This window comes from Dromiciops gliroides, chromosome 5 (assembly GCF_019393635.1).
Source record: "Dromiciops gliroides isolate mDroGli1 chromosome 5, mDroGli1.pri, whole genome shotgun sequence".
Lineage (NCBI taxonomy): Eukaryota > Metazoa > Chordata > Mammalia > Microbiotheria > Microbiotheriidae > Dromiciops > Dromiciops gliroides.
Genome location: NC_057865.1, coordinates 132,052,683 through 132,075,143, shown reverse-complemented (window position 1 = coordinate 132,075,143; position 22,461 = coordinate 132,052,683). Strand labels below are relative to the sequence as shown.

Sequence of the window (22,461 nt, the reverse complement as noted above, 5' to 3'; positions counted from 1 at the left end):
AAAATTTGGTGAGGACATTTCTGTGAGGTTTCTCCATCCTCTTCCTTACCATCTGATATAACTTGTTCTAAGTATAGATAGATATAACTTGTTCTAAGTATAGATAGCCCATGGCCATGGCTTAGCTCATTTGATTTTCCTATGCTTAGAAACCTACTCCTCTTCCCTCCCTCCCTAGCACCCAAGTCAGTCAGTCAACACCACTTATTTAAGGTCCTATTTCAACTTAAATGCCACTTCCTGAATGTAGACTTATCTGGTTGCCCTCCCCACTCAAGAGATTCTTCTCTTCTGTGAACTTTCATAATACTTCTTTGTGCTTCTCATACACACTTTCACGTTCTAATTCGAATTGTTTTTATTTGCAAAAAAGTCTTATCTCCTTCTTGACTGACTGGAGGGACCCAGTCTTACTCAGACTAATTTCTAGTCTAGCATATAATAAGTACTCTTGAACCAGTGTTTTATGTTGCTTCTGCCCCCATCCCCCATTAGAATGGATGATCCCAAAGGGAAGGGACAGTTTTAAGTCTTATTAAAAAAATTCTACTGTTCCTGGCATATAGTAGGAAGTACCCAAATGCTTGCTGACTTTAAATTCCTCTTAATGCTAGGGAGTATTTTCTCTGAGATCATTCCCAATTTATCTCGTTTTTACGTGGTTATTTGCTTGTTGTCTCATTAGACAGTGAGCTCTTGAGGCAAGCATGGGCTGTTGTTGGTTCGTTTGTTTTAACAGTACTTGCACATAGTAGGAGTTTAACAATGTCTCTTGACCTTACATCTGCAGAAGGAGATTTAAACTGCTTGCAATTTTAGAAGCGAGATGTCGGCATATCCTAGACCAAGGAGAGCGTCCGTGCTGTACTTTCTGCAGACCGCCATTCCCCAGAATGGGCCGGCTCCCTAGGGCGCCTGCTGGACGCAAAAGAGCCCCCGCAGCAGGTTTGAAAAGCACTGTGAACGAAAAAAGATCGGCTTCTCCAGTCCTTTTATGGCAATCAACGCCTCTCCTCCACTCCGAGGCAGCTCCCGGCACATCCGCCCTCATCAAGTCCACCCACGAGGCTAGTCTCATTGGCTGAACGGAAGGGGAGGCGGGAGGGAGGGGACTGGACCTAACTATCTGCTTTCCGAGTGAAATCGAAAAGGGTAGCCCCAGATATTCCTGCCCCGCCGAGCCACACTATTCTTCCCTTCACAACCTAGCCCCGAGGCACGAGCATCCGCCCGCGCGGCCTCCTCTCGGAAAGGAGGCGGTCACTTGCTGGGGTGGGGAGGGAAGGAGGGAAGGGGTGGAGGGGAAGAGAGAAGAGGGCGCACGCGCAAGCGTGCGACTGCGGGCCTCCTGCTCCCTGGCCCCTCCCCTTGCGGGGGCGCGCGGCGCCTGGGACCGTACGGGAAGAGGGAAGTCAGGTGGCCGCTGCCGCCGCCGCCGCCGCCTGTCGCCAGAAGGAAAATGGCGGATCTGGAGGAGCAGTTGTCGGATGAGGAGAAGGTAAGAGAAGTGAGGGCGGCGGAACCCCCCCCCCCCCCCCCCGGGCCCTGAGTCTCGAGATGCCCGGGGCGTGGAGAACTGGGAGGGAAGAGGACTTTCCCCGAATCTGACGGCTGGGGAGGAAGGTCCGCCGCCTGTCTGCCTGCCTGCCTCGGCCGCTGCCCCTGTCAGTCAACCGGAGGCCGCTCGCCTGCTCCCTCCGCTCCTTGTAGGGTGTGTGAGCGCTGAAAATAGGAAGCTGGAGCCGGGGCGGGGGCTCCCCAGCTCGGGGAAGTGACCCGAGGCGCGGGGGGTGGGGGCCGCTCGGCTCCCCCACGGCTGCCGGCGCTGCGGGCGGAGCCCAGGGGCCGGGAACCGAGAGGAAGGTGGCATCCGGAGCCTGGGGAGCGGCCCCGAGGGCAGTGCCAGCCGGAAGAGGGGCTGTGGGGAGGCGCCTAAGAAATCATCCCCCCAGCTGAACTGCTTCACGTCACCCCCACTTTTCTGGTTATCCTTTCCCCCCGGCTTTTCACCTTCCTCCTCTTTAGGGTTTTTTTTTTTTTTTCCGCTCGGGCTCTCGGGTGTGCCGGGCGGACTTGGATTTTCCTGCTTAGAGTTGCTGTGGTCGAGGAAGGCGTGGAGCCCCAGCCACTTTCTAGAGGCGCCCTTCGCCCCCCCCCCCCATTCTTGCGACCTCCCCAAACCCCCTGTAGCACCAAGGCAGGGTGCTGATGTTGTGGCGCCTGATGGTCCTGCTGTCTTACAAATGGGGGAGATTGTGCAACTCCTCTTACTGTATTTGGCACTTGAATGATGCTTTGGCAGCATAGGAGTTAAGACCAGCATTTGATTTTTCAGACTTTAAGTAACAAATAGCTAGATCGTTGTACCAAAGACGGTTGCATTTTGCATTTGGGGGAACTGTCCGCCCTACCCTTCACTCCACCACCCAGAAAAACTACTTTTGATTGTTTAGGATAATTAATGAAAGTATTGGTATGATCTCTCTGAAATCCATAACCAGTCAATATAATGCACAAATAAGGAAATGATTGCATTTCCGAGGTCTTTATTTAAGCCATTAATTTAACCAATTACCAACCAGATGGTGTGAATGTTCCTAAGTATAAAACTTCATCTTAAGTGTCATCTCATCTTCCTTGCTAGTTCTTTGGTGGAAGAGATTAGTGAAGGACAATAGTCCGGCGGGGTGGGGAGGGGAGCAAAAGACTTGGATAACTACAGAAATACTAGTCTGTCCCTGAACACCTGAAGTTGTGCATTAACTGTTCAATGTTTGCAGAGTATTGAGGGGAAAGTTTCAGTCACTGTTACCCACGTTGTATCATACCCCATGAAAGTAAAGTAGAGTTAAAATGGAGTGGAAAGACCCTCAATTTAGAGTCAGAAGAGCTAAGTTAGACTCTTGACATTGCTCTTGTCTTGGCAAATCATTAATAATATTCAAATATATCTTAAATGATTTATCTTGAAACCAAATAGTTAAGGTTCTTGTAATGTGGATGGTTAATATAGAACCGCCAAGCATGCTAAAGGTTTAAAATAGCAAATTTCTTTTAAAATGATATGATTCTGTGTGGGTGTTAACTGGCATCAGAAGGGAAACATACTACAAAGTTTGGTTTGAGTGAATTTAGAAAAAATATTATTTTAAAGTTTGTTAAAGCCTAATGTTCTGTAATTTATACAGGCTTATACAGATTTGCAAAAAGCTTTGGTCATTGTTCGGTCTCAAAATTAAATAAATGTTTAAATCCAGATCAGTTATCTGAATCATCTCATCATTTTTAGCAAGAATATTAGCTTTGTGGGACTGAAAGGTTTTTTTTCTTTTTTAAAAGAAGTAATCTGAAGTTCTTTGTTTAGTCAATAATTGTTTATAGGGTGAGGGTGGCTCCTGAGTTTCAGTCCTACCTCTGACACATACTGGGCTCTGTGACACCAGGCCATTCATTGAACTTCTCAATACCCTAGGGAACTCTTAGGACTATAATTGTAAAGAAGGTGCTGGTGACTTGCATTGGTTGAGGGAGGTCTTCACAGAGAGTTCCTTACCCTTATTTCTGTCACTTGAGTTATTTAATTACTTTGCTACTTCTGCATCTTTAGTTTTCAAGAATTTTTATTTCTCTGAGTTTCTTTTATCCTTTTAAATTTATAAGATAGTACTTTAACAGTAATGATAACAGATATCAAATCAGCAGTTAAGAGCAATTCAATTCATAGCTCAAAAGCCTATGTACAATAGGAAAAAAAAGTTTAGATAAAAGATCCGGTCACTGACTTGTGGAGTTTACAGGACATACATGAATCACTGTAATATATGACTGCATCAGAAGACTACAAAAAAATGCTCTGTGAGAACCAAAGACTCATTGAAAAACTAGAAGAGGCTTCACGTAAGAGTTGTAGAAAGTTGCCTGCCTAGGGCACTGAGAAGTTAAATGGCTTATCAGACACAGCCTACTGCCCTTGTGTGGCAGGTTTGACTTGAATCCGGGTCTTCCTCACTTTGAAAGCACCCCTCTATATGTACTAGAACTAGGCCATCCTGCCTCTCAGGACAAAGTTATCTTTGGTAATTTCAGGTACTTCCCTTTAAAAAAAAAAAAAAAGATTCATTGTGAGTCAGCTGAAAACAATGCCTTTTTCGTTATCTGCTTTTATTTGTATTGTCTTATGTTGACAAGAGGGAAAGCAATCTTTTTTTTTTTAATGCCCCAAGTAAAAACAAAGTTCAGCTTTCTATGATTAGTAATTTGATTATTTTAGAATTGTTTTCAAAATTACCCTTTAAAAATGATATTTCTACCAACATTGTAACTTTTGTTTCAGGTTTTAATAATATATGCCCACTTGAGGGTTTTCAAAATATTTCTTCTACATCCTTGGGTAACTTTTCTAGTTGTATGCGGGTTTTGTTCAGTAACACCAATATAAAAGCAAAAGTCTATTGGGGACCATTGCTGGAGTTAAAAGGCCTTCACAGAATTAAAAGATCTAGCCAATAATGAAAGTCTTAGGCCTTTTTTATCTTAGCAGAAGACACTCTAGGAAAGGGACTAGAGCAGGCCACTCGCTCCCAAACTTGGACAAAGATTTTCATCTCCAAACTAAGTCACTTACAGTGACAATGACCTGCACCCCCATTCCACAAACATTTCCCCCTCCCTCATGACAGTCACAGACATACATATACACACAATATGACTAGGAAGAACAAAGAAAAGGGAAACCACTAGGGATGTTGTTAAGGGGTCTCAGGCATAATTAATGATCTTAATGCCATGGCAGAGAGAGAGAGTTTGGGTTAGTCTTGTAAAAAATTGCATCAAGGTCTTCACAGGGATTCCTGAGTCTACTTTCACTCCATGTTTAAGGACTACTTAGGTGCTTCATATGTTTAATGAGGATATGACAGGTTTCCTACCTTTGAGGTGCCAGTCAACTAGGAAACTTGAAGTATCTAGTTTGGAATTTTCCAGACTTCCTGCATCCACATATGGGGAGGTTCCAAAGATGGGACAAAGCAGGAGGTAGGGGCATGGGTGGCCATGGTTTAGACAGCTTGTTGGATAGAAAAGACTATGACATAGACTCTTCAGACCTAAGGTCCATGAACTTGTTTTTTTTAAATATTTTTTATAACTGCATTTCAGTAGAATGTTTTCTTTGTAATTCTGCATGTTTATGCATGTAAAAATATTCTTATGAGGGGTCCATAGGCTTCATCAGATTGCAAAAAGAAGCCCATGACAAAAAAAGGTTAAGAATCCTTACTTTAAAGGTTTTCTTACAACTGCCGCAAGGTAAGGCATATAACATATTCTGGGAATCCTCTCTGCCTATCCAAAAGTAATGGCAGAAGTATGAGGGATATGGGTAAATATGGGTCATATTTATGGACTACTAACTAACTTCATTTGCTAAAATCACTACTTCATTCAGATGCAGAAATTAAATACAATTTTTTTTTCTTCTTCTTCTTTTTTTTTTTTGCAGGCAATAGGGGGTTAAGTGACTTGCCCAGGGTCACACAGCTAGTAAGTGTCAAGTGTCTGAGGCCGGATTTGAACTCCGGTCCTCCTGAATCCAGGGCCGTGCTTTAACCACTGCGCCCTCTAGCTGCCCCCAATTAAATACAATTTTAACCCTTAAATTCCTAGACTATAAAGGATCAGCTCACTTCTATCAGCCTGTGAAACAGTTTTATGAGAACTCCAATTTGTTTGAAGGTTTAACCACACCAAACTTTTAGGGTCCTAGATTTAGAACTGGAAGGGACCTTCAAAGGTGAGCCTAAAGAGTTAAATGATTTGTTCAGTATCATACAGCTTGTGAATGCCTCAGGTGGGGTTCAACCATAGGTTTTCCTGACTTCCAGATCAAGTCTTCTACCCATTACACGTCTCTGAAAGTGGTAATAATACAAGAAAGTACCTTAAACAATAGCTGAAGAGTTCCTTTTCTCTTTCTGTATTTTCTCTCAGTGATCCCATCCACATATGTCTTCAGCTTTCATTTATATTTAGATAATTCCCAAATTTTTGTCTCCAATTCTTTCCTTTTTTCTTTTCTAAACTTTCTTTTAAAATTTTTTTCCTAATTACATGTAAAGATAGTTTTCAACATTCATTTTGTAATATTTGAGTTCTGAATATTTCTCTCACCCTCACTTGCCTCCACACTCCAAATCCAGCAGGCAATCTGATATGTTATACATTACATTGATGTTAAACGTATTTCCACATTAGTCATATTATAAGAGAAGAATCAGAATAAAAGAAAAAAACACAAGAAGAAACAACTACAACTAAAAAAACCCAACATAAGTGAAAATCTTATGCTTCAAACTGCATTCAGATCCCATAGTTCTTTTTCTGGATGTGGAATACATTTTCCATCATGAGTCTTTTGGCATTGTCTTGGATCATTGTATTGCTGAGAAGAGCTAAGTCTATCGCAGTGTTGTTGATACTGTGTACAGTGTTCTCTTGGTTCTGCTTACTTCACTAAGTATCAATTCATGTAAGTCTTTCTAGGTTTTTCTGAAATCTGCCTTCTCAACATTTCTTACAGCACAATAGTATTCCATTACATTCATATATCACAACTTGTTTAGCCATTTTCCAATTGATGGGCATCCCCTCAATTCCCAACTCTTTGCCACCACAAAAAAGAGCTGCTATAAATAGTTTTGTACATGTGGGCCCTTCTCCCTTTTGTATGATCTCTTTGGGACAAAGACCTAGTAGTGGTATTGTTGGGTCAAAGGATATGCACAGTTTTATAGCCTTTTGGGCATGGTTCCAAATTGCTCTCCAAAATGGTTGTCCAGTCTTGTCTTTTCTCATGGGGCTCCTATCCCACATTTAAACTATCTATATAGGTAGTTTTACCTAGCTGTCCCTCAGGTATCTCAAAATCAGCATGTCTGAAAGCAAGTTCATGGTCTCCCAAACCAGCTTTTTATCTAGAATTTCCCTGTTTCTATTGATGTTACCAGTCCCTCAGACTAATAAACTTCAAGTCATCTATGATGTTTCCATTTCTCTGTTCTCTTGTATCCAATTAATGGCCAAGTCTTGTGTCACTGTCTGTCTCTTTTTTTAATCTATTCCTCTCATTTCCATTGTCTATCCAATTTGAGATCTTTATTATGTCATGCCCAACTATGACAGTAGCCTCCTTTCTGGTCTCCCATTGATACTCCCTTGCTAGCTCCTGAATAACTTCTAGTCTCCTTAGCCTGGTAGTAAAAGCCCTACAGCATCTCTTTTCAGCCTACCTTCCAACCTCATCACTTCTACTTTCACTATTCACACATAGTACTTTAAGGTTTACCATTTGGGGGGGGGGTGAGGCAGTTGGGGCTAAGTGACTTGCCCAGGGTCACACAGCTAGTAAGTGTCAAGGGTCTGAGGTCGGATTTGAACTCAGGTCCTCCTGAATCCAGGGTCGGTGCTCTATTCACTGTGCCACCTAGCTACCCTGAATACTGTCCATTTACTAAACACACTTTATACTTTCTTGCCTCTTGTACTCTCTAGGTAACACTTTTCCTGCACCTGGGAAGTTTTCTTACTCTTTCCTCCCTGTCCCCAAAATATCGTTTATGAAAATCTCAGTCGTTCTTTAAGAACCAGTTAAAATACTTCCTACATGGGGCCGTTCCTATTCATTTCAACTAGAAGAAAAATTTGATCCTCTGAATTCTTAGCACTTTATATTTCAACTTCAGCAAACATTTATTAAATGTCTTATGTATTGGCTGGACAATATATACTTGTGGGATACAGACTGTGTTACTATTCATTATAATATTGCTGCTGCCTTTTATTGTCCCTGTTTATATCCAAATTCTTATCCTCCCTGCTAGTTTTTAAGCTTCTTGAGGGCAAGTATTGGCCATCGATCTTTCTGTTCCTTACAGTGCCTTTTATACTGATGCCCAAATTATTTTTAATGAATTATGAATTGATATTTGAAAGAAACAGATAATGTAATAGATAGGGCCTGAAAAAATAGTTGTGCTGTGTGGCCAGCTTTTGGGTACGAGTAGAGATAAGAAGGATCAATCTATTTTTCCTAAATTGTTTCATAATCAAAAGAACCTCATACACAGTTAAATGTAGTGGCTCATGCACTTTGAAATGCAGATGGTGATGTTGGTTACAGTCCAATCACCATATTTTCTGTTGCTGTGAAATCATTCATATCACTAGAAACTCTTCTTTGAATACTTCTGAGTATTCCAACCAGCACTTTATATATCATAGAAAGTTGGATCAGGATCTTTTTAAAGAGTTTATCTTAATCTTTTTTAATATGCCTTTGAATGTACAAGTTCTATAACCTAGACAAATGGAAAATCAAGGTACTTTGGTTTTAGATTATATTTTTCACAAGTATGTGAAGAGATTTTTGAAAACTATTTACTACTAAGGGAAGTATAGTTTTTTCTATTAATTGATATAAATAATAATTTATATTTAAGACTTGCAAAGTGCTATCCTTGTGGTACACTATACAATTTCATTATAGGTACTTGCTTTATTTTCCCTGTTGTTTAAGTACTTGAGGACAGGAACAGGTCTTATTTGTATAGGTTAAATTCATATGCTTACTTAAGTAGACCTTTGGGTCTATTTAGTTGAGTCTAACTCTTCTTGATCTGATTTAGAATTTTCTTGGCAAAGATATTGCAATGGTTTGCCATTTCTTTCTCCAGTTCATTTCACAGATGAAGAAACTGAGATAAACAGAGTTAAGTGACTTGCACAGGATCACACAACTAAGAAGCCTCTGAGGCAAGATTTGAATTCAGGAGGATGGGTCTTTCTAACTCCCAAGCCATATGCTTTATTTACTATGCCACCTAGCTACCACATTTATGTCTATAGAAATGATACATTTTTTAAGGAAAAGGTTGGTGGTACTGATTTTAGGCATATGGTTTAAGCCTTGTATTTGTTAAGCCTAGATAAACACACTGTTTTTAATTACCACGCAACATGGCTAATTATCAATGATGGCAAGTATGAAATGGTAATCCCTCTGACACCTTCATATCAACATGAGGCATAATAATTATATTAGACTTTAAGACTCTGATTTTTATGGATGTACTCACCCTTCCTTGATACATTCTATAAGTGCCTACTGTGTGCAAAATATTATGCTTGACCTTTGGGAAGTAAGTTTAGAGGCACAAATCATAGACCCTCTTAAAAATATCTTCTCTCACCTAGCTTCATCCCTACTCTCTATATACATGTCCTGGTCTCCCCTCTCCTTAAAAAACTCTTGACCTTGCCATTTCCTCAAGCTGTCCTTCTTTGTGTCTTCCTTTTCACTGTTCAATGCCTGTATTACCATCCACTTCTTGAAATCTGACTCTTCTGCACAATATGAGTGAAATAGCTCCCTCTAGGGTTACCAGAAGACCCCCTGGAGCTATTAAATTCAGGAACCTCTTCTCAGGTTTTATTCTTTTGGATAGTTCTACTACTTCCACCCTGTCAATTAACTTCTGAATACATTGTCTTCCCTTGGCTTCCCTAATACTTCTGGTTCTCTTCCTATCTGCCTGACCATTCTTTCTCAGTCTTGTTCACTGAATCTTCAGCTTCATTATTGTGTGTTTGTCCTGAGGACCTACCTAGAGAGTTCAAATCAAAGTTGGGGAGGTTAACACCACCCCCAGTCTGCATCATCCCTATACATCAGTACATCAAGTGTATGCAGTTTCTTTAGTGTCATTGCACCCACCACTAAAGTAGATCTCAATCCTTCTATTACTTAAGAGATGATCTTTTAAGAATTATTGTGGCTAAAAAAAATTTATCAGCCTAGTGTTGATCCTCTCAACATTAGATTGGGTACAGTGGAAAGAGTGCTAGATGTGGTGTCAGAAGACTCGGGTTCAATTCTTATTTCTGCCAGTCACTTGTGTGATTGAGCAAGTCACTTAACCTCTCTGGGTCTCAGTTTCTTTAACTGAAAAATAAGGGGGTTGATCTAAATTACCTCAAAGGTCCTTTTCATCTCTGAGAGTATGGTATGTACTTGTGAGACCTTATGGGAAGTTAAACATCATCCTCAATATCAAACATAATAGTAATGATTGCTTAATGTCGTTGTATTTTGATAGTATAATTTATCATAGAAGCGCCCATTCCTGTGTTCTTGGTGGATTGCAGAGGAGTATTTCCTTTGCTTTTTTTTAAACCAAATATTATTTCGCACAAAGAACAATTGTTAAAGTCCTCCTTTGCTTCATCATGGCATGAAGGTGACCTGGGGTTCTTCATAACAAATTGTAAAAGATCTTTCCAGGATGAAAAAATGTTAATACAGCCTGAAGCCAAGCTTAGTGCCTGTAAATTCAAGGATCAGCCTACCTAAGTTTGGAGAATTTCATCATCAATAGATGGACCCCAACAATTCATTACTAAAAATTTACTAAAAATGTAGAGGGATTGTGATAATTACAGGGGAAGGTTGTTACCCATAAAATTATGGACTCTTGGATTTAAAAGAGGTCATTTAGTTTTACCCCTACCAATCAATCACTCAGTAATCATTTATTAAATGCCTAGTATTTAGCAGACACTATAATAAGTATTGGGAAGACAAAGGCAAAAAGTCCCTGTTCTCAAGTCTTCTTACAGTCTAACTGGTAGACCATGTGAGCAACTATGTGCAAACAAATTATATACAGGATAAATTGGAAATAATCAATAGAAGGAAGGCCATAGAATAAAGAAGTATTGGGGAAGACTTCCTCTAAAAGATGTGACTTTAGCTTGGACTTGAATAAAACCAGGTGCCAGACATGAGAAAGTAGAACATACAGTCATGAGCAAGAAAATGCATGGTGTCAGGAAATGCAGTGTCTTGTTTGAGGAAATATAGAGAGTCCAGTGTTACTGCATTGAAAAGTTAGGGAAGGGGTGGGGTGTAAGGTGTGAAAAGAATGGAAAGAAGGACAGGTAATAAAAAGCTTTGAACTACAAAGAAAGGATCTTTATATTTGATCCTGGAGATAAGGAGCTGCTAGAGGTTTTTGAGTCTCACCAGAAGTATGAACTTAGTCCTTCCCCAGTGCATACTTGTCCAACTTTTACTTCAAGAGCTCCAGTGATAGGTCTTCCTTACCTCCTAGAGTAATAATTCCATTTTTTATAGTTTTCATTGAATTTTTTTCCTTATATGAAATTAAACTTTACCCATTGATGTAGAAACACATATTAATCCCAAAATAATATCTAGTTAAAGATATTTTTACTACTCTGCTCATAGTTTTTTATTAGGTAGAAAAAAAAGGTATGATATACAGGATGTCCCATAATGCTCTGTATCATCAAAATAGAGGTTGGAGAAAATACAGGGAAATGAACTGGACCTGACATTTATTCTGGGGGGAAAAGTGGAGACTGAGAAACTGAAGGTATGGAAACATTGGTATCAGACACGAAATTAGAAGAATTTGTATGATAGGCCATTAAACGTTTATGGGTTTAGATATCAGAATCCTTAAGAAGTCAACTTGAAAGGATCACTTATATGATTACTTCATCAAATGATCGATCTATAGGGTTAGATTTTTTTTATATAGTCTTTTTTTTAATGGGGTTAAGGTTAGATTTTTAAGAGCTTTGACTCTTGTTAGCTTTGCAGAATAGGTACCTGCTTAAAGGGCAAAGCCAACAATGAGATAAATAATGCTGTTCTCACATATTTTATGATTAATGTCCTTCTGAGGGGGTTGTGGAAATATGTAAAGAGCATGAATTGAGGGAGATTTTTTTCTGCTCAGGGAACCCCTCAGGAAACATTAGCCATTGATAGGAATTGGTTCCATTTCCTATATAAGATTTCTTTTTTTTTTTTTTTCATTCTCCCTCAGTATATTTGAGACATCATTCATAGGATTCCTGGATACTGGAAGTATAAGTGTAGGAGGAGATTAATATTGGTATTTTAACTATTTGGGAATTTGGGTTTGAGGAAAGAAAGGAAGGAAGAGCTAGTATTTCAGAGTAGTATATTTGTACAGTTAATATATTTTTTAGATACCTTAGCCCCATTATAAGGTTAACTTCAACTTTTATCATTTTGGGAAAAAAAGTATTGAAAAGGGGAAAAAAACTTAGCAACCTACTTTGTAAGATTTCCAAAGTCAGAAAGTAATTTTGATACTAGATAGGAAAATGGCTTGAATCTTTTGTATACGAGCAGCTTCAAATAACTTACATAATATCATTTTGACTAGATAATTTTTGTTAGTAAAATTCAGTAGTGGACTGTTTGTAAAAGTTTGTGTTGTGTTTGTTTTTTCTAAATAGTTTTAGAAATAAGTAGTTAGCTGGAAGTAGAAGTGATCTTAGGCTTGAAAGCTGATTTATCTGCAGGGTCTTGTATCACCTTCAGGGATTTTGAAGAAACCCAAATATTTCTCAGGCATTTCCTTACTACAATAGCAGAAGGGGTTTCTGTCAAATAAGGCAAGCTAGCCTAGATAATTTCTAAGATCCTGTCTCCAAAATTTTAAGAAGGACAGAGCTTAACTCTTTCACTTAGTAACTTAGCCTCCTATTTTGAATAACAAATAGACTTTTAATTTAAAATGTTGTGGTAAATGTTTTCATTCAGAATCCAAGTATAAGAACAATAAAATAATTGAGTTTGATAGAGCAGATGACATACTTCTATGAGAAAAATATAACTTACAAAAAACATCAGGTTTTAAAAAAAAATAACTTTCTAGGTTGTTAGCGGACTAATAGAGAATCAGACCAGTCTGCATATAATATTTTTTGCATTTTAGTGGATCTGTGATCCCACCAAAGTTGAGTATTCTTTCAAGCAGTGCAAATCACAACCCATCTAAGCCCTCTCATCTTACAGTTATTGCCCTTGTCTTCCCATAATCCTGTTGGAGGCATTCTTTGGATACTTCTCGAGTATCAGTATAATACTTTTCTTTCTTTCTTTTTTTTTTGGCAGGGCAATGAGGGCTAAGTGACTTGCCTAGAGTCACACAGCTAGTAAGTGTCAAGGGTTTGAGGCTGGATTTGAACTCAGGTCCTCCTGAATCTAAGGCCAGTGCTTTATCCACTGCACCACCTAGCTGCCCCAGTATAATACTTTTCTATCTGTTATCACAGAATCATAGATTTAGAACTACAAGGGATTTCAGAGATCATTTAGTCTAAACCTCTCATTTCATTTTACATATGAGAAAATAAGAGGCTACAAAAGACTAAATATAATCTGCCCATGGTCACCCAAGTAATAAGAGAAAGAGCTGGAATTGAACTCACTCAGGTCCGTGACTCCAAATGTAGTTCTTTTTGTTGCATAACTATGTGTTATGCTTGTTACATGACCCCCAAACTCTTGCCATGTGACCAGCACACTCCTTTCTGGTCACATACATTCAGAATAAAATCTTTTATACTACAAATTACTAAAACCAACACGATTGTTTTAGACCTTGAGACACTTGTAGTTTTGATTCTTCAAAGATGCTGGTGTACTCACCCCTTTTCTGAACTTTCCATTCCATTTCTCTTATCCACTGCCTTCTCTCCATTCATAGTGGTAGCACCTTGGTTCAGGTCCCTCATCCCCTCTTAACTTGTTGTTACTCAGTTCCGATTATTCATGACCCTGTGTAGGATTTTCTTGGCAAAGATGCTGGAGTCTTTGGCCATTTCCTTCTCCAGTCAATTAAAGTAAATAGAAGTTAAGTAGCTTGCCCTGGGTCACACAGTGTCTGAGACCAGATTTCAACTTGGGTCTTCCTGACTCCAGGCTCAGCACTCTATATCCACTAAACCACCCTAGCTGCCTCCCCTCTTAACTAGGCTATTGCAATAGTATTCTAATTGGTTTTCCAACCTTAAATCTCCTCTTTCCATTGCATCCTCCATAAAATTGCCAAAGTGATATTCCTAAAGCATAATTGGTTGGGTTTTTTAAATGTCACTCTTCTACTCATAAACTCCAGTGGTTTCTTATTTCCTCTAGGATCATATATAAGGGGGTTTTTTTTGTTTGTTTGGCATTTAAAGTCTTTCGAAGTGTAGCTCCCACCTCCTTTTCCAGCCTTATTACTTACTAGTCTTCATTAATTCAGTCCAGCCAGTTGGCTTTTCTCTTAGTCACACATAACATTCACCTGATTTGATGCCTTGAATGCATCCTCCTCATCTTTGCCTCTTAGAACCCCTAGTTTCTTTTAAAGCTCTGCTCAAATAATACCACCTACATAAGCCTTTCCCAATCCTTACAGGTACAAGTGCTTACTCAAGTTATCATGTATTTATTTTTGTATATTTTCTATATTTGTAGAGGTATTGTACTTGGTCAGTTCACCAGCCCCCTTTGATTCAATTATCATCACTATGCAGATAGTTCTCAGATGTATTTGTCCAGCCTGCCCTTTCTCCTGAGCTCTAGTCTCACATCTCCAACTGTCTTTTGGGCATCTCGAACTGGTTATCCAACATATTAAATAGACATATTAAATGCAATGGCCAAAACTGAATTAACTTCTTTCCCCACAAAAGTTCCCCTCTTCCTAACTTTCCCACTGTTGTCAAGGGAACTACCATTCTCTGTCACTGAGGCTTACAACCTAGGTTTCATCTTCCATTCCTGACTTCTTACCTTGCCTTCTTTACCATCAAGTTCTGTCAGTTCTGTCTTCATAACATCTCTTGTGTACAACCCCTTCTTTCCTCTAACACTGTCACCAGTGCAATGCAGGCCCTCATCACTTCACACTTGGGCTCTTGAAATTGCCTGTGGTTTTTTGTCTTTCTTTACATCCCCAAAGCTTAGCACAGTGGCTGGCACATAGTAAAGACTTAATAAATGTCTGTTGACTTGATTTGAATATAAATTTTTTTGTTTAGAATTTTATTTTCCAAATTACATGTAAAAACAAATTTTGACATCAATTTTTAAAAAAACTTTGTGTTCCTACTTCTCTTCCTCCCTCCCTTCCCACCCCCCCCCTACCCCCAAGAAGTCAAGCAATTCAATATAAGTTATACATGAGTAGTCATGGAAAACATCTCCACATTTGCTAAGTTGTGAGAGAAAACAGATTAAAAACAAAACTTCAGATTAAGGAAGTGTTAAAAAAAAATTATGCTTCAATCTGTTTTCAGATACCATCAGTTCTTTCTCTGTAGATGGATTGCAATTTTCATAAGTCCTTCAGAGTTATATTGGATCATTGCATTGCTGAAAATAACCACATCCTTCCCAGCAGATCATCTTACACTATTGCTGTTATCTTATATACAGTACATTTCACTTTGCTTCAGTTCATGTAGGTCTTTCCAGGTTTTTCTGATAGCATCCTGTTCATCATAACTTTTATTTAGTACCTTAACCTTGACAAAGAATTTCTTCACAGTAGCCCAGCAAAGTAGGTACCATACATTTTGCCATTATAATCAATCATCGTAACTGTTTCCCTCCATCCTATTCCCTTCCCATGATATTTACTCTATTTTCTATCTTTTACCCTCTTCCTCCTCAAAAGTGTTTTGCTTCTGACTGCTCCCTCCCCAGCTCTGCCCTCCCTCCTTTCACCCTTCCCTCCTTATCCTCTTCCCCTCCTACTTTCCTGTAGGGTTAGATAGATTACTCCTCCCAAATGGGTGTGTATGTTATGAGCCCACTCTTCCTTCTATCTCTCCTACTTTCTCTTCAACATCCCTTTTGAGTGCTTCCATGGCATGAGATCCATTCATATTTTTCTTGGAAGCTTTGGATGTAGAGGCCTTGAGCTTTTTATCCTCTTCTGAGGGTGTACCTCTGTCTTCCTTTTCACTGAAGAAACTTTGTATGGTTCTCAACTTTCTTTGCTTGCTCATCTTGCCATGTTTTACTTGACTTTTAACTCCCTCTTACAGTGGGGCCCTACTTGCAAGCTATACTGTCCTAAGCTTCAGAGGGTCCCAAGTGTTTTGGTTTAAAGGAGGGCAGGTTTTTTCTCTCACCTATCCTGTTTTCTGGTCTGAAGATAACCTCAAGCTAACTTGCTAAATAACCAGCCAGCAAAACTTTTTCTGCTGTGGTTCTTAACTTCTGATGAGCCTGCACCCCTCCCCTACCTGGGCCTCAAGTCTCTCAAGATTTCTTCCTGATTCCCTGCTGGGGATAGCAGAATTCCCTTAGGTCCCGAAGACACACCTGTATTCTCATTTAGGCAACCTGTGAGATCTTCTGTATTGTACAATGATAACAGTTCATGATCATGAGCCTAAAGTGTGCAGTATCCAGAAATGCCTCCTGGGTCATCAAAGAAAGATTTAATTATAATCTTTTGTGGTTTTAATGTTAGGCATATATTTTATTAAATTTGGTGTCTTTGAAAATTAGCAATCTAATTACCACCTAATTATTTATGGTAACTTAACTTCACTTTGAGTCAGGAGAGACCTAAGTTCAAATGCTACCTCTGTCACTTAAACTTTCTCTGAATTTGTTTCCTCATATGTAAAATGAGGATAATTGCAGTACTTACATCACCAGGATTGTTATAAACATCAAATAATATTTTGTGAATTTTATAGTGCTGTAGAAATGCTTATTAGTGTTTTATCAAAAAACCCAAAGAGAACATCAACCCATGCTCCTACTATGGCTGGTTGTAAAGTTAGGAAGTGGATCTTTTCCTAGTGAATCTAAAGGAACCTTGGAACCTTTCTCTAGAAATCTAGCAAAATTAATTTGAGATAGAACATGTTTCATATCTCTTGTTTAATTGTAACATGCTATAAAAGCTTCTGACAAGTTCTTAAAATTTCATCTAGAAAACTAAGAAATTAATTTTGAACTTTAAAGCTAACATTCACATTTAAATAATTAGTGACTCTGTTTCTCTAGTCAGTTCTTTTGATCTGTTCAAAAAGGAAAAACAATTGAATCATTTGGCTGATGAACAGGGTTAAGATAACCTTTCTAGTCTTCAACTCCTTTGGTAGTCTGGTAAATTCAGTGGAGTCAGAATAATTTTTTAAAAAATTCTTAAGTGAAAGAAATATTAAATTTCACCTAGAGGTCAGTAAAAATAAAGATGTAATTTTTCCCCCATCCAAGTTTATGAAACCCTTGAAGACAGTTATGTACCCCTTTAGGGTGTGACTGAACCTTAGATTAAGAACCCTTGGCTGAGAGGGGCACGTGAATTTTATTCTAAGGAATAAAAAAGTCTGTGTATCCCATGGTACCAAAGAAAAAAGTCTTAACACACTGTTACTGAAACACTTTTAAATGTGTGTTCATAGACTTTTATATATGTAAACACATTCTTAACATATAGTACATGTATATGTGTACTCATTTCTTATATTAATAGATGATATCTTGCTATTGTGGTAGACATAAACCGGCAGGAGAAGGAAAAAATGAGGAAGAGGAAGAAAAAAGTGAGTGAAAAAGAAGAAGCAATCAGGAGAGGTCCATTGAAAGTAGAAAGGAAGAAAAGATGAGAAGACTAGGAAAAGAATATGGAGAAAATACATGGGTAGGTGAGTGAGAGAGTGGATATCCTTATGGTAGGTGTATTATATAGGTAAAAATGGGTGATACATACAGTAACTAATAGTTTACATTGTATTTGTTATCTTTTTTGATCCTTCTAACTCATATGAGATAGTGTAAATATTGCCATTTCCATTTTAAAGATGATTTACTTGGAGCACAGATTAAGTGATTTATAATTCCAAAACTCAAAATCTTAACTACAGGATACTAATTCATATGTTCATATTATGGTTGTCTTTAATTGTCCTTCAGTAAATTGCTGTGTGTAGAATGTTGGACAGTATAGGTTCTCCTGTTTTTATTATGTCTCATAAATATTTAACACTATTAAAAGCAGTGATATAAATAATGTACTTGTGAATGTATTCTTTAGTCTAATATTTGTCACTTCAGTCATAGATATTCCTTGATTTTCCCATTTTATTATAAAATTTCATGGAAATCATATTATTTCTTTAAAATCTTCTGGAGCTATTATGGATGTAAATTGTTCAGCAAAAAGTTATAAGGCTTCTTAACTTTTCCCAGCAGCTGTTTTTTTGAACACTATTTTTATTAATTAGATGACAAATTAGGAGCTATTCTTATTTTATCTTTGGTATATAATAGAGGAAAACCCTTTAAATTCAAATAATTTTTAATTTAAAATCTTAATTTTCCCAAAATTAGTTTGTTTCAGAAATTGAAAATCAATCACAAAAGGCACATGTGATATGCATTTTTAAATTGCAAGTTTCAATATGCCCTGGTTCACTCTCTCTGAACTTTGATTCTGACCTCATATTTACTTAAGCCAGAGATTAGGAACCTTTTTTAAAATTAGAATACCAGAAGTTATTCTGAGAAGTCACAAAGTATTAGAAATAGGAAATTGTCATATTTTTTTTAAAAATCAATTTTTCTATAATGTATATAAAGAGGAACAAAGCTGCAATTCATGTTCGCCTTAATTAAAAATACAAAGAATCCAACCAATTTAATGATTCGTTTTGCCTTTGTTTATCATTAAATAAGCCATTCTTTTTGAGTGCACCTCTTTTTAATATCAAATTTTCAAGGCTCCCCTTTGTAGTAGATGCACTATTAATGTGCATTGAATGATAAATCCAACAAGGAAAAAGTTTTCAATGCCAAGCATTGTGCTATTATTATATTGGCATTGGAGATAAAAGTACAAAACCAAAGAGTCTTAAGTCACTTACATTCTAATGGGGGAGATGGAAGAAGGCCAGACCAGGGAAGGACACTTGGTTGGGAACCACTGAGCTAAATGATTCAAACAGGTTTGTCTTTGGTTACAATTAGTCTTGTAAGTAAGCATCTGTTGTGATCAAAGCTATGTTATTAATGGCAGGTAAAAATGTTCATTCACATTAGGGCTCTTAAATCACATAAAATTCACAGTGAAGTTATTTTACTGTTTTGTGTGGAGTTGAATTGCATCAATGATAAAGGGGGGCCGGTGTTGATCTATAAAATCCCAGAAAAATTAGAGCTCTTGTAAATCATCTGGTCTGGGGACGGATCAGTTCAGATGACAGCCTTATAATGATGGATTTAAATTTCTAGAAGTTCACAAAAACTATCTGTAAAGTTACAGGAAGATTGTTTTCTACATTGGCAGAGGTGGGTACTGGCACCAAAAAGTCGCAGTGCTTGAAGTATTCAAGTTTGTGTTTATAAGGATATTTAAAAAGCCATTCTGAAGGTTATGCACCTTAGCTTTTTGAGGAGGGATACAAAGACTCTTCAGTGAGAAGAAAATATTGTGTTGCCTTAACTATCATAGATAATTATTGAAAGAAATTGCTAAAATTGTCTTGAGGTTGCTTTATAATTGTTTATTTCATTTTTTCCTTCTTTCTCCTCATTTTACTAGAGGAAAATTATTTTGTTTTACTTATTTAGCCAAGTTGAAATTCTTAAACGGTGTATAAAAACATATCATGTTTTCTTTTTCTTTGTTCAATACAAAATAGTTGTGAAGATATGATTATATATTGGGAAGCTGGTAAAGATGTGATAGTGAGATGTAGAATATAAATCCTCTTTGTTACAGACAGGAATTTGACATACATTTTAGTAAGATGTAAAAAAAAGGGGGGGGAGTCAGGAATTGGTGAAAGGGAAGGGAATATTGTCATACTTGCAAACTACTTGAATTGGTATTTCCATTCTCCTGATAATTTAAGAGTTTTGCATAGCAACTTCTCTCTTTTTTCTTTTTTGGGTGAGGCAATGAGGGTTAAGTGACTTGCCCAGGGTCACACAGCTAGTAAGTGTCAATGTCTGAGGCTGAATTTGAACTCAGGTCCTCCTGAATCCAGGGCCAGTGCTTTATCCACTGCGCCACCTAGCTGCCCCGAACTTATTTCTCTTTTTAAAGCACTACTAACTGCTGATATTGCACAGGACAACTAAATAGCTGTGGGTAGAGTGCTGGACTTGGAGTTAGGATGACCAGAATTAGAATTCTGCCTCAGATACATATTAGCTTTGTGACCCTGGACAAATGACTTAATCTGCCTTAGTCTTCTCCACCTGAAAATAGAGATAATAGCACTTGCTTCACAAGGTGTTGGAGATGAAATGAGATAACATGTAAAGTGCTTTGAAAACCTTTAAGGGCTTTACAAATGCTAGCTAGTATTACTATTATTTTGTAGTTATTGTTGAAAGTTGGAGTTTTTAGAGAGAGGGTGGTCAATTCCAGTCACAATTACAAGCTGCATGGAAAACTGGGTCCCCCCCCCATATTTTCAGAGAAATTTTTAATAATTAAGATGTAGGAACTGGCTCTAACACTTGTTAAATATACAAATATAGAGGAAGCTAAATGGCACAGTACTGTTGACTTCAAGTCAGGAAGCCCTGAATTCAAATTCTGCCTGAGACACTCAGCTGCTTCATGACATTGAGCAAATCACTTAACTTTTCTCCATCTCAGTTTCCTTATCTGCAAAATGGGGATAATAATGGCATCTACTTTACAGAGTTGAAATATGGTTTACATAAAACAATATATATAAAGTGCCTTGCAAAACTTAAAGCCTCTTAAATGCTAGTTACATGTAAGTAAAGGTAAAGTGCTTCATCTTCTGAAATGTGATTGTTAATAAAGAACATTTTGATTACTGCATCAACACCAACAAAAGCCCTCAAGCATAATAATTTTGTTTATTGGAAAGAATGATCTTTTTTGTCTAGGACAGTTTTTGTAACGAATATCAGACTTTTTCACAGAGCTACTTTCTAACATTTTTTGGTATGTTTGAGTATAGACACATATTATTATTATTTTTTTTTTTTGCAGGCAATAGGGGGTTAAGTGACTTGCCCAGGGTCACACAGCTAGTAAGTGTCAAGTGTCTGAGGCCGGATTTGAACTCAGGTACTCCTGAATCCAGGGCCAGTGCTTTAACCACTGCGCCATCTAGCTGCCCCCATAGACACATATTATAATAAAAGAGTACTTAATATTTAAGATCTAACTTTGTATCCAATATTGATTTGTGATAAATTTACAGAAAGCAGCCATGTGGAATATCTCTTACCTTCACATATAGTGTGCACCAAAAAAAAAAAAAAACACCCAACTGTTTATTAGGTAAAAGAAATAGCAGTGCTGGGCTTGATTATATAACAAGATGGAGATTGTTAAGTTCTCTACTGAAAGGTGAACTTTTGACTACAGTAGAAATTTCTCTGGTCCAATTTTTGTATCATCGAATTTGTATTATAAAATTTGAAACTATTTAGAAGAAAATTTACATTATTTAAACATAATTATATTCTTAGAAAGCAATATTTAGTAATGTCAAGAATTTCCTAAGAGCTTGAAGTGAATATTAAGATCTTCATGTAATGCCTTTTTCTTTTCCACTATTAAAGTCAAAAGTTGTTTTTTTTTTTTAAATCTTTCTAACCTTGCCTAATTCATTGCCTGCTAACTTTCCACAACTGTCAAATGCCAGTCACCTAAAGTGTTGCTTAGATGAAGAATCTCAACCCCCACCCCACCCCTAACATTTGGAGAACTTGGAAAAACAACAAAAGTTGTTCTTCCTTCCTTAGAGGTCACCTGGAGGAGGGCTGCTGGTGAATGCAAAGAGGTTTGTTTAATTAAGATAATTGAGCATCTGAAATTATCTGATACTTTAGAGAGGTACCTTCCAATCAGCTTCAGTCCTCAGTAATAAATAGATAACAGAAACTGCAAAAAAAAAAAGTAATGGTTTTTATTTGGGCTTCCTTTCCTCCTTTCCTCCTTCCCTCTCCCCACTCTTTACTTTGGAGACTATTTCTAACTGGCCTATGAAGGTTATTTGAAATGTATCTTTCGTTAATCTCTAGCAATTTGTGGATCTTGGGGGGGGGGGGGGGCTGGAGAGCCTGGCTTCTATTTGTTATAAAGGGTAACAGCGAAGCTTGTAGAAAGTTCTGACTTAATTTTTTTTTCTCACCTACTTTAAGATACTACAGAGCCCTCCATGAATTTTTGAACACCACAGGTATATTGTATTTCTTAAAAGCTTTAAAGTCGATCTAGTTGATTCAGGGATATTTTGTGGTCTTAGCCTAACATCCTAGGACTTTGTTTCACAAGACACTCCCTTTTAACTGAATGTGTACTTTGGACGTTTAGAAGAATCACATTAATGAAAAGTGTCTTCCTCCTTTTTCATGTTGTTTATTATATAGTTCTGTTTAGGACTTCTTTTTTCACTTTAAACACCCTTCCTAACCTCTCCCCCTATACCTTTCTTATACCTTTACTCCCATCCAGGTACTCTATAACCCAGCAACAATGTCCTTGTTCACTCTTCCCCACTTTTGTTTCTTTTTTCATTTTCTGATTCTCAAGCCTGTAAATGCTCATCACTGCCTCC

The 22,461-nt window shown here is 37.8% G+C and overlaps 1 protein-coding gene across 2 annotated transcripts in view; it reads left to right on the top strand.

Annotated features, from left to right (window-relative positions):
• The first annotated feature begins 1,247 nt into the window (after positions 1-1,247).
• The window catches only part of CAPZA2 (capping actin protein of muscle Z-line subunit alpha 2), a 48,416-nt gene continuing 27,202 nt past the window's right edge, over positions 1,248-22,461 (top strand). The window contains exons 1-2 of one of the 2 annotated variants that reach the window (XM_043966540.1): positions 1,395-1,498; positions 17,408-17,552. In XM_043966540.1, the coding sequence (XP_043822475.1) occupies positions 17,514-17,552 (39 nt within the window). In that variant the 5' untranslated portion in view covers positions 1,395-1,498; positions 17,408-17,513. Of the gene's footprint in view, positions 1,499-17,407; positions 17,553-22,461 lie in introns of both variants that reach the window. The other variant, XM_043966541.1, reaches the window with a different exon arrangement.